Below are 12,789 nucleotides of genomic sequence, written 5' to 3'. Positions count from 1 at the left end.
GATAATCAGTATCTTTCCCCTGCAAACTAATACACAATGCCAATTCAAATGTTTAGTACTTCTCAAAAGGTATCAATATTGCCAAAATCAAAACTTACTCATGGAGTAACTTTGGAGTGACTTAAAATATGTTCAGTGAATGTTACTGACATACCACTCTTTTCTTAATGTTTAATTCCCATTTTTACATCTACCTCACCATGTAATATGGTAAAAAAAAGTTACTGAATAAATTAAGTAAAAATCCTAATCTTAAACTAACTTGGTATTAACTCATTTACCATTGCATTAATGTGCCACATACCTGAAGCAGGCTACTTCAAGTCCATCTTTTAAGCAGAAGTATTTTTCTTCTTGGACTACAGCACTGCAAAAGGAGGTACCAGTAATTTTTGATAAAAAGAGAGTATTGTCAAGCAGCAGCCTAACAGTTAAACTTTGCTAAAAGTCATTGATGTCCTTGCCCCACTAACAGATGGTGTGATGTTAACTTCATTATAAACCATTAAATGGGATACAAAAGAATGGTGAAGGCAAAGTACAACAATCATCTTACAACGCTTGAAAAATAGAACTGCATTTTAATGTTAGGGTAAAGCAGAGTCCAGTCAGATGAAAAGAAATTGCTGTGTCTGATTCTAGTAATTGCAAGCCAATCTGTTATCTAGTACACAGATGACCTACTGTGTGAATAAAATTCTCTCTCTACTGTTGCCTGTATTCAGTATCCAAGTCTGCTTAAACCTGCTCTTCTTCCCTTTACTAAATGAATTACACATAGGGCTTGAGCTAGTATCACCTTTAGCTGGCAGTAGAATCAGAGCCACCTGCAGGAAAGGAAGGACATTGACAAAACAGCCAGGCATGTTATTACTTTGTTAAAATGTCTGCCTCTTTAACATGGAGGAACATAGTGAAGTCTTACACATAAATGATGAGTGTAGCTCTGACCAAATGCAAATACATGGACTCAGGCTGTAGTGCACCATCCATGTTTGGCCTCTTTGCGTAACTTGTCAGCTGCATGATTGCCAAACCCCTTGCCCTCCAGGTTTTATGCATGTAGTTTTTTACCTCTAGAAGTTCCTTTTTTTTTTAAAAGAAAAGGTCACCAATGTAATACTTTACTATTGTACCATTTTCTCACTTAAATTGCTACTAAGCTGTTTTGAGCATTTATTTTGTACAAGTAGCAATTATGCAGGCATCTTGCTCCTGGGTCTAACTGAGGTAAGTGTTTTGAAGTCTTAAGGACTGGAGCAGGATAATGTAAGACAATTTCTGTCATGGCCATCCTGTACCACCCCCTTTCAAGTAAACACCACAAACAAACCAACAAATTAATCTTGCTTAGCTGACAAGTGCTTAAGATATGGATTCTCAAACTTTCCCCACGCATTGTGTAGGGTACCTGGATGCTGGGCTGTGAATGCCATGGGGCAGCAAGGTGTCATACCATCTGAGTTCGTTTGTAGGTTCTAGGTCCCAGTTCTTCAAGTTTCATACTGATTTCCAATACTACTGCATTATGTGGAAGTGTATTTAGTCATTTTATAAAAATACTCAGTTATCTGTTCTTAGCAGCTTCTGTAAATCCTAAATTTTTGGACTAAGCAGCTTGATAAGTGGGTCATCAAGCTCGGTCTGGCAAAATGGTACCACTTCCTGGTCTGGACTCTAGTGAAATCATTATAACTTTGCTCTAATTCTCATTTTAAAATATTTGAGTGAGTGAAATCACTAATATGTTTCCACTTAACTGCAAGTCCACTGCAGCTAAACAAACCATTTTTACTGAAATCATTTTAATATTTCCATTAACATGTACACTTCCAAAAGCAACTATACACACACACACCAAATTGATTATAAACAAATATACAAATTTTACACTCCAAAATGTTTGTTATACACAGACAGTAATGTGCAAAATTAGGGTGATTAGCCACTCAAACATGCCTATATAATTAAGGGAAAGAGGAGTAGATTCTGATACAATTCAATTGTAGGAGCTAGGGGCATAAATTGAGTCCAAGATACTGGAAAATTCCCAACAGTCATTTTAAGTTATCTAGTTTGAGATTGGTTCATATAAATTACAGGGAAAAATTTACTACTCAATTCCACGTAACTGGCTTCCTCAGTCTTCACTGGGACACTCAGTGGAAGAATGCAGATTCAGGTTGTAGCATGATTCCACCAATGAACCCAAGTATTAAAATGTATCCAAACCTAAGTGGTAAGTACAGTTAAATTGACTTGATATGTTCTGTTCACCACTAAAGGCATCTTTGATTATAGTAGTAGAATATGAAATGGATTCCAGATGTTCTAATTAATGCTTCATAAAATTACTGGAACAAGACCGTTGTTCAGATACTTTGTTGTAACTTCCAATGTATTACAAACTAGGCCATTGTATGTGGAATCAACTGCTACGGTGAGAGAGACACGCACACACAAATAATCAGGGGCTGTGACAAGATGTGAAATTTGTAGCCATAACTCAAGTTTGTGCTTTCACTGAGGTAAATATTTAGGATCTCATTTTAAAAAGCAGCTAATTGAAATATCTGACTAGTGATATACAAAATATAGATCTGCACACAAATATATTCATACATGTATGTAAAAAAGTAGTTGGTTTAAGAAAGCAATTTCCAAGCCAAAGAGAAAGAAACCACATGAAACCTATATTAAATAAATGTCCTGCATAATTTTAATGCTAGGATGTGTGTCTATAAGAACATGAGTGTTCCCATAAATGCTTCAGCTCTTACATTTACAGAATTTAATATGCTTCAAGTTTAAGAAATTAGCATGAGTCCTAGGCCAGAAGCAAAGTGCTCACTCTTTCACCCCTTACATTCTTGTAACTGAGCTTCTGAAAATGTGTCTATACTTGCAATTACAGGTTGTGATTATAGCTCAAGTAGACATCCCCAATCTAGCCAGTTTGGGTACTGGAGCAGTGAAGCTGCAGCAGTGGCAGGTGCTTCAGTGTGGGCTGTACAAGTCTGCCCAGAACCCTGAGTAATTACTTGTGGAGCTAGCCCAGAGAGAAGCAGTTTCACTGTTGTCGTATTGGAGCTAGCTACATTAAAGCTAGTTCAGGCATGTTGATTTAGACTGCAACCACATCCTGTGATCGCAGTATAGATGTACCCTGACAGTGTTTCATAGGTGGCAAGCCAATAAAAGATAGTCCACATCCTGCTGCATGTTACAGAGATGAATGCCAGAGTGTATATTTCATCCACATATGGAGTATGACTGGTGGATCTGCAAATAATGCAGATCCACACTGCCAAAATCCTGTATAAGGAGAATATAATGCACCTCCTGGTCTTAGCTGACCTGGGTCATTACACTGGTATCCTGACAAGTGTTGATTTAGGGGCTAAGGAGCCCAGAGTAGTAAGTTCAAAATGCTATGTAAACATGTCTTTTAGCATAGAAACCAAAAATTAGACTCAAACTCCAAACAGATGTAGGAATAACTTGGGAAAAGAAGTTTCCTATATCAGGAAACTGCCCAGCACAACTACCACTGACTTCAGAGATTGCTGAGGGTGCTGTGCACCATCCAGGAGCAAGATCCTAAAGTAACAAGGTATTTTCAAGGAGAAACTCCAAGCGGGACTGAGTTTCAGCATAATGATAGAACTATTAGCAATATCATTAGTCTGTGGATTTTTGGCAGGGGGAAAGATTAAAATAGGTTGTTTACTATACAAACTCCTCTATGTGGGTCTTGTTGCTCAGTAACCATTGATAAACCTTTTAAAAGGCTTGGCCTCATTTTATGAATAATTATTTCTAAACATTTCCATGCCACTTAAGTAGTTAATATTTTTCTCCTCCATATTTTACTTTTCTGCTGGAATTGTATACTGAAATCTATGTAAATCAATTTGCTTTCTTCACAAAAGCCAAAGATTATACAAATGTTTTACGCAGTTACTATAACATTTTGACCGACATTTTAAGGGGTTATAATTGTGTTTAGTATCTTAATTAAAAGCCATCCAAAATCTTCGATAGTTGGTAAAATAAAAGATTTCATTTAAATGATTATGTTGTTTACAATCCAGGGAAGTAAGCAGAGGCTGTAGACTGTACTCCGGGTTTTGATGAAGTTAATGTTTTTGTTGATGTGGAGGATTTCTGATACTCTGCAAATGGGGGGAAAAACTCTATTAACTTCTGAAGGGTATAAGCAGCACCATCTTAAAGCAGAAAGAATTTTGAAATAAGAGATTTTTTTACTTTCATGGAACTACCGCCATTCCTACCTGAGGAGTTAAATGTATTTTGGCTGAGACCTCGTAAAGGAATGCTGTCTTCTCTTTTCTTTAAATACTTCAGTTCCAATCCCAAATTCTCACCACTAACCAAAAGAAAATAGAATCATGCTTAAAATAGGAAAACTTAACACTTCTTTGTTTACCTAATTTTGTAAGCTTGTGTTTTTAATGCAGTAAAGCTCACTAGTAATATACTTAGGGCCTAAAATAAAGGCCCTTCAAAGAGATTAAGACCAACTGAAGCAGCAGCAACCTAAAAGACATCTTAAATACTTGTATTCACCATACTAACATCAATGCAGGTGCTGAAACAACAACAATGTAATGGTTACTTACCTTGCAGTAACTGTGGTACTTTGAGATATTTTAATCCCTGGTGCATACCACTGTAGGTGTGCACATGCCCGAGGCATGCAAGACTGTTATTTGGGCTCAAAAGTGTCTGTTGGGATCATGCCTGTACCCAGCATATATGCCCTCAGATGGGGGTACAAATGGCAGGGCGGCCACAATACTCCCTCCAGTTTCTCACTAATCCAGAATCTCATCTAGAGGAAACTCCAAAGGAGCAAGAACGTAGGGTGTTTGTGGGAGCTACTCAGACAAAACATACAAGAACCACAGTTACTGCCAACTAAGTAACTGTTTTTTCTTCATTTATTTGTCGATGTGAATCCCATTCTAAGTCACTGGCCAGCAGTACCTCATCTGGAAGGTGAGAATGAGTAGTCCTAGCTCACTCACTAAACAATGCCTTTCCCAATTTGGCATCTTATCTCAAAGCCAGGTCCAGGCACAGTGTTTGGCATCTCGATGAGAAACAGTATAATAAGGAGGGGGATGAACCATGAGGGACTGAAGTTCACTCACCCACCTGGCTTATGTAATGGCCACCAAAAAAGCAATCTGAGTGTAAGGTAGTGAAGAGAACATTCAGAGGTGTTTAAAGGGGGACTTCATGAGGATATTTAGATCCCAAAAGATAGATGGATGCCCGGAAATATGTTTGGTTCAGTGTTCCAATCTATTTTACCTTGGAGGCAGTACCAGCCTTTGGTGCTAAGCTGATTTCTGGCAGTTGTGGATGGCCTGTCGGATTGTGTCAGATCTCTTACTGGTCTTAAGAGTGGTTTCAGAGTAGCAGCCGTGTTAGTCTGTATTCGCAAAAAGAAAAGGAGTACTTGTGGCACCTTAGAGACTAACAAATTTATTAGAGCATAAGCTTTCGTGAGCTACAGCTCACTTCATCGGATGCATCCGATGAAGTGAGCTGTAGCTCACGAAAGCTTATGCTCTAATAAATTTGTTAGTCTCTAAGGTGCCACAAGTACTCCTTTTCTTTTTGGTCTTAAGAGTTGCATTCTGGCTCACAGAAGTGCTGACTGACTGGGACTCAGAGGTGGAAGGTCCTATGTTGGAGCCTGATACCTGTTCTTCTGGGTCTGAAGTGCCCCTCAGACTGCTCCAGAAGTAGTAATTTTAGCCAACTGACCCTGGATTTTCTCCATCTTGACAAGAAAAAACCAGCAGATAGCACAGCTGTCAAACAAGGGGCTTCTGCTTAAACAGAATAAACAATGGCTATATGTCTGTCTGCAGGGAATGAGTCCATCGCACAATGTACAGGGAGTTCAAGCCAGAGGGCTTTGAATCCACTATGACAGCAATGGCAGTGATGCAAACTGCCAAGCAGTAAGAGGGATGGATGGGACTGTTCTGCCTTGAGATGGGGAAGGCACGAGGACATAATGAGTGCCAGGCATAGCTCCACTGGACACTGCTGTTCAAAGATTCTGATTTCACATGCATGGATACCTAGTGTGGGATCTAAATGGACAATTATGCAATGTTACTTTTACGTAGTACTACATAAAATGTGTTGACATTTTAATAACTTTTATATAGATTCAATATTCCAGCCTTGTCTACACAGCAAACTGTTTTTGTAACCAGTCTGATACTCATCCAACCCAGTTACAACAAATGTGACAGTTTCTGCACGGCAGTGTTTTCCACCTCAAAACCACATGACAACCAGTTTTGTTCAGCCACATTTATAACAGTGCCAAGAGGTCTTTGGATCAGTGCTTTCTTAGAAAATTTGGGCAGCTATCTCAGTGACTCAGAAGATGAAAGAATTCCCAGAGGACACGGACACAGAGCAATGCATTCTGGGGTATCCCCCCCAGAGCAGTGGAGAGCTGGAAAGGAGAGCCAACTGAGATAAAAGATACAGTTAGAGGAGGTCCTATCTACACCACAAAAACAGTTTACAAAATTTGTTTCAGGAAGACATATTTGCCAGTCTAAGACACTTTAGTGCTATAACTGGGATTAACCATGTAATTAACTGGTTAAATGCAGTTAAAATATGTAGTGCAGCCAGAGCTTAAGGTTTTCACTTACTCATCCCACTGGGCCTACCTCCTTCATTGTATGATTTCTAAAACCACCCACTATTTGTACACTCCAGCACCACCCTGGTAAACTGGAATAAAGAAACCAGATTTCATCTGCAAATGGAATTATTACAGTCACATCACTTTAAGCGATAGGCTCTGAATGCCAGCACTAGTCAGACTTGCTAGGGCAGTCAGCATTTCAACAAACGAACATTCATTGCCCTCACTCTACTTTTCAGGTCACTATGACATCCATTTCCAGAGTAGCTGGCCCCCATTAAGCTGATACTCCCACATACCAATATCACCGCTATTGTGGAACTCCACTGAAGAACAGAATTGTCACAATACAGGGTCAGATACAGCCATATTTAAAGTCATTAGTGCTGTCTGATAAAGTTTGGTTTCTGTAATGTATCCCAAGAGAGCTGAAAAAATAAAAAAAGTTAGACTACTTTAAAAAGGAACTGACACAGACTGTTTTTTGGGTGGTGGTGGTGGGAGGGAGATAGGTAAATCTGCAAACAAGACAATTTAATTTTCACTAGAAATGAAATATGGCTTCTTCAGAATTATTCATAAAACAAAACAAAAAAACTACTTCCAAAGACACTTGGACAGAAGACCACATTTTCAAAAGTAGCCTCTAAAATTAGAGGTTTATTTTGAGAGTATAAGATAACAATACAATGTGTATTCACAAACTTGGGTATAAAAAAAAAAACTTTTGGAAAAAAAAAAAAAAGTCCAATAATTTTAGAAATGCTGGGCTGAGGTCTCTGAGAATTGGGCCTCAAAATAATTTCTATGGGCACAATTATCATGATACTCACTTTTCTTTATTTGTTGAATGACCAGTTGCAATAGGAAATCCTGGCTGAATGTCTAAACTTCTATTAGTTTTTGAAAGCTGCACATTAAACTGAACCTGCCAAAAGATCAAAGGTTTCACACATTCAACATTTTGGATCCAGATACGATTATGCACCAAGAAAATGTATACACTGAGGACTTTTGTCAGATTGAGCACTTCAGGGCAATAAGGTTCCACACCATGTTTAGCAAATGCTTAACAAATAAAATAGTATAGATATAAAACAAAGAAGCAATTCAGTTGACAAGTCTGCGGTGTATAAGTATGATAGCACAGGGTGAATTATTGATACATATCAACATGGTTTGGTATCCAATATAAACAGGAAATAGTTGCTGCTTCTCAATTATTTAAGTTATGTTAAATTTAAGATTTAGGGTAGAGCAGCATCTTACAGCCCACTAATATAGTGCTGACTGATATCTGATTTAAATCAGTTATGCCAAAATAAAGCTGATATTTCCCAAGAAAGCCTTTGTTTAAAGTTCTGGTGTCTTCAGTATTCTGTGTTTTTTTCAGAAACATCAGGTTTGATTGTTTTTAGTAAGATAAGTCTTTTGCGGGGTGTAATAGGGCGGTCTGCCACTTTAAGAGCATGGGGCCAAGCCCTGTTTATTAAACTGATCCAGCTGAGCAGGAGAAAGGTGTGCTCCCAAAAAGAGGCTCAGCAGAATTCATTTTTTAAAAAATGTCATTGGATAACAATTGTTCATTTAAGCTTTTTTTTTTTTTTAAATGTAACATTTAAATTTTCAAAGTATGGGGGAATCAGACAATTATTTAATGACAACACATGCAGAGACTCAACATATTAAAGCTCAACATACACAGATATACAAAGTAAATATCCTTGAATCCAACAAACATCTCAAGCAGCATTTTTCTTACTTTGCTGATCTGTAAATTTTGATTATTATTGATGGAAATATATTTTTGGATGGGTTTGTGCGTGTATGGTGAAATCGACATTTACTGATGAAAATCTAATCTTTCCAAGCCTATCCATAAAGAGCAGCAGGAAGAGGCTGCAGAGAACAGAAAGTTTTGCAGGCCCTCTCTGGGAATAGGAAGACAGGCCAGAAGCCAGGAGGCCTGGATAGCAGAAGGAGACGCTGGAGCAAGAGGAAGACTCAAAGAAACACCTCTTGGGCCACTCTCATGTACAAGGGCAGGGAGCGGAGATCAAATCCAGGAGGGACCTGGGACTTTTATTAAGCCCAAGGTGGGCAGACATTGTTTGCATTATTGCTTAGTCGTAGCCTTTGAACTCTAGGAAGGGACTCCACAGTTAAATCTGAGAGCCCTCTAGTCTGAAGGACAGTAGAGCCTGGAGTGTAAGGCGGCGGCAAAGCCCAACCCTTTTGAGTTACGGTATTGAACTTTAGTTTGTGATTTGAGGTGCCCCTATTAATATATTACTCCATGACATGGGTGTCATTAGTAAAGCTACGGTTTTGTCACAGACCAAAGACCTTGGTGACTTCAGCCTGCGGTGGCTGGGAACTGGAGTCCCACCACCCTGGAGGTGGCAGGGGGATCCCCACAGCTCCAAGTCCCCACGGGCGATGGAGGTCCCTGGAGCTCCCAGCCAGCCCCCCACAACTGCTTCCCATTTTGTCGTGCATATTTTTAGTAGAAGTCAGGGACAGGTCATGGGCTTCCGTAAATTTTTCTTTATTGTCCATGACCTGTCCGTGGCTTCTACTAAAAATAGCCGTGACAAAATCTTAGCCTTAGTTATTAGCCTAAGACAGTGTTGGAGAAGTATACTTGAGGAGCCCTGAGAAGAGGAATCAAAGAATGATGCCTGCAGGGCCACACCCATGCCATCGGGATAGTGATGCTATGACACTGAGCTATAGTAATTTCAATCCCAAATTGTATAGACTATATGAAGGGTTTAGTGTACTACACTAAAGGAATAAAGAAACACGAAGATATACAAACAACTGAAAAGGGAACCTTGCTGACTTTGAGAACTTTCTCACTAGTTTACAGTAGGACGTTTACTATAATCAAATAGAAATTAGGGAAATTATATTTGGGAGGCAGTATGGTATATTAGACTGAAAACCAGAGATAACTGCCAGGAATTCTCGTGTTCCAGGATTAACACTAGAACTAATTTGCTGTGTAGCTTTTGTTCAAAGGAGAATTCATGACAAGGTGGAAAATATCTTTACAGGAGAGTCATGAAAAATTAGGGTTTGTAAACTGTTGAAAATGCCAATATTACCACCACTAAAATAATTTAGTGGTTATAACCAAATTCTTGCTGTCACTTAACATAAAAACAGTATCACATAGCATACTGTGTTAATAACTTTTGGAAATATCCAATTAAGTCAAACTGTTCAGAAATACATGGATTAGAAATGTTCGTCTTGAGCACAAAAGTAAAAGTAAATGCCTGCCTTTGGTCCTGAAACCTGCTGGTTAGCACTTTTCACAGGTGCTGTTTCAGGAAAGTTTTGGAAAGCGCATACTGGAGAGATGGGGTAACTGATTCCTGAGCTAGTAAAACGGTGTCTGTTGTCAAGCTGTAAGAGAAAAATAAAATGTGGAAAGAGGAGGAAACAACAGTGCAACAGTAGAAAAATCAATCTATGTATGCATCTCTAGTTCTCTTTTTAATAGCGGTTCACTTAAAGTAGAAACCAGACATTCAAGATCACTAAACTGGGACTCAGGGGACCTGGGTTTTCTTCCTAGCTCTGCCACTGGTCTGCTGGGTGTCCTTAGGAAGGGCACTTCTCCTCTAAGTATCTAAGTTTCCCCAACTGTAAAATAAGGATAATGAGACAGACCTCTTTTGTAAAGCATGTAGAGATCCACTGATGAAAAGCGCTATGTAAGAGCTAGGCATTAGTATTCTTACCGAGTAATCATGCCTGGCAGGCTTCAATGAGCATTTAATTTCACTGAGCCTAGATGTAAAAATTTAAAACTGACCTTTGTAATCACAAAATATTACCACAAATTAATGTTTATACATTATAATGACTAAAGTACAGGGAAAAAATTGGTTTTCCTATGCTTACATTCTTAAAAGGTATACTTGCAGAAAGTGAATGGATCCTAGACAAGCTAAGCATTATTTTACTAGCACTTTTCCCTCTAACAACAAACCACAAGATTTGACTAATATGCTCTTGACTATACTCTTATTACAAGTGTATGAAGGTCACACAAGACTCTGTGCATCAAAGAGAAAATGTAGCAATGCAAACAGGTTGGGGTTTTTTGTTGTTAAGATTAAATGGCTGCAGATCTACAGGCCTTAGTTACTGGAAGGGGAACAAAACAATAGATAAGGAAAACCTGCTAGCTGAGGTAAAATGGGCACGTGCTAGATATGTGGAACCAAAAAAAAAAAACAAAAAAAAAAAAAAAACAAAAAACCAACAACCGACTGATAGATTTGAGAACTTCTTGAAAGCATTGTACCACACATCTTAAGAGCCAGCAGGCCTACTTTAATTTGATCTCTTTAAACAAGAGCATTTTATAAGTATTTTTTACTCCTCATTTCCCTTGTGCTCTTCAAAATATCTCACTAGCCCTAAGTTAAATACCTATGTTCATGTAAAAATTAATGACTATTTCTAGAAGTATGAAGATGCCTAACAGCAAGACACACCCACACTTTTTCTTATGCAATTTCTATTAGTATTGTAATCGTTTTCTTTTTCTGTGCGTTGGCAGATTTTTAAATTCTAATTTCATGTTAAATTCAGAAGTGAAAGGGACATTCTGCATGTAGTTATATATAATGTTTTACCAGATTAGCAGCAGCTCTAGATCCTCCAGGCAGAGGAAAAATACCTGTACATCCCCTTCCACCTGGTAAATAACTCTTAGTTGTATAAAGAGCAACCCAGAATACTTTATGACCTCTGCTTGGTGGCATGTCTAGCATATGTTATATAGCCTTTCTATTCACATATAATTTCTGGTGTTTGGTGTAATTGCAGTGTAATGGACTGTTTGAGACTGACATTCTTGACTCATTTTAGAGAAGGATTTTAAGAATATTAGATGTGTAGATGCATGCACTTTTTAGCATATGCTATTTCACTAGCCCAAATGCATTACACAAATCTTTGCATTTTAACAGTTTATATCGCTTATTCAAGACAATGAGAATTTAGGAAGTTCTTATTTATGATACTAGTAACTTTGTTGCATCCATTAACAACAGTGCACAATATGATGAGAAAAATTCAATTACAGGGCAAAAGAAATACCAAAGCATTTCTCCTAGGTACAATAAGCATTTCACTTGGCATGCATCTTTATTCTAAAAATGTACAGAAAGTACCAAGTTTTATAAATTTGGATAGCTTACCATATTGTGAGGTGAAGTGCCAGTTCTAATAGTGCCATTGCTTGAATGTATAAGTGGAATGGCAGAAGTTCCCAATATCTCTTGCTTTCTTGCCATCTGAATTTCATTCAGTTGCTTATTTAACCATGTGATTACTATATAGAAAAAGGAGTAAAACTCTAATTTTCAAGCATTTTGTTTTCCATCCCTTTTATTAGTACTGTAAATCTAACATAAATTACCTCAAGAAATCATGTGAATGATTCTATTTCATGTTATATTAGTGAACAAAACATAATTTTGAAGTCCCAGTCTCTTTACACCTTCCCCTCTGGACTTCTCATCTGACCTGCCCCATTCCTCCCAAAATTTTTCCCTTAGTTTCAGTACCAGACTCCTTATCCTGTCCCAATCTGCTCCCTCTGCTGCAGGAACAGCTCATACCATCTGCATTCAAGTCAGGCAGCAGGATCACAAACCACAAGGGGAGTACTGGCAGTCTCCGTGCTCTTAGTTCATGTGTCTGACATCACAGTGGCCTGCAGCAACCAGAAGGTTTGCAAGGAAAGTCATGCATGGCCCCTGCTGGAGGGCACATGCTCAGTGCAGATGGAATCTTCATTAAATTTATCTGCCAACTCCAACAAATCTCTACTAAGCATGTGCAAACAGGCTTTTAAAAGGCTTATAACTTGGCCAACTGAAGCATTCCCTCCCCTCAACAACAGCAAAAAGTACATACCCAGAGCATCCCATTCCTTGGCCAAATTTCAAACCCTTGCTCCAAAGCATGGAGGGGCTAGAGCTTTTCAATAAAACGCAGTTTAAAAAACAAAAAAACAAAACAAAAAACAAAACAAAAACAAAAAACAAAAACAC

The 12,789-nt window shown here is 38.4% G+C and overlaps 1 protein-coding gene across 4 annotated transcripts in view; it reads right to left on the bottom strand.

Annotated features, from left to right (window-relative positions):
- Positions 1 to 1,788: 1,788 nt before the first annotated feature.
- The window catches only part of SASS6 (SAS-6 centriolar assembly protein), a 30,821-nt gene continuing 19,820 nt past the window's right edge, over positions 1,789 to 12,789 (bottom strand). For 2 of the 4 annotated variants that reach the window (XM_038413337.2, XM_043491068.1), the window contains 5 exons: positions 11,932 to 12,065; positions 9,998 to 10,123; positions 7,543 to 7,637; positions 4,296 to 4,390; positions 1,789 to 4,175 (listed from right to left, as the gene is read on the bottom strand). In XM_038413337.2, coding sequence (XP_038269265.1) covers positions 4,084 to 4,175; positions 4,296 to 4,390; positions 7,543 to 7,637; positions 9,998 to 10,123; positions 11,932 to 12,065 — 542 coding nt within the window. In that variant the 3' untranslated portion in view covers positions 1,789 to 4,083. Of the gene's footprint in view, positions 4,176 to 4,295; positions 5,462 to 7,008; positions 7,138 to 7,542; positions 7,638 to 9,997; positions 10,124 to 11,931; positions 12,066 to 12,789 lie in introns of those variants that run through there. The other 2 variants (XR_006273835.1, XR_006273834.1) reach the window with 2 other exon arrangements.

Source organism: Dermochelys coriacea, chromosome 8 (assembly GCF_009764565.3).
Source record: "Dermochelys coriacea isolate rDerCor1 chromosome 8, rDerCor1.pri.v4, whole genome shotgun sequence".
NCBI classification, from domain to species: Eukaryota; Metazoa; Chordata; order Testudines; family Dermochelyidae; genus Dermochelys; species Dermochelys coriacea.
The sequence above is the reverse complement of the archived record's forward strand: the minus strand, read 5'-3'. Positions and strand labels throughout refer to the sequence as shown.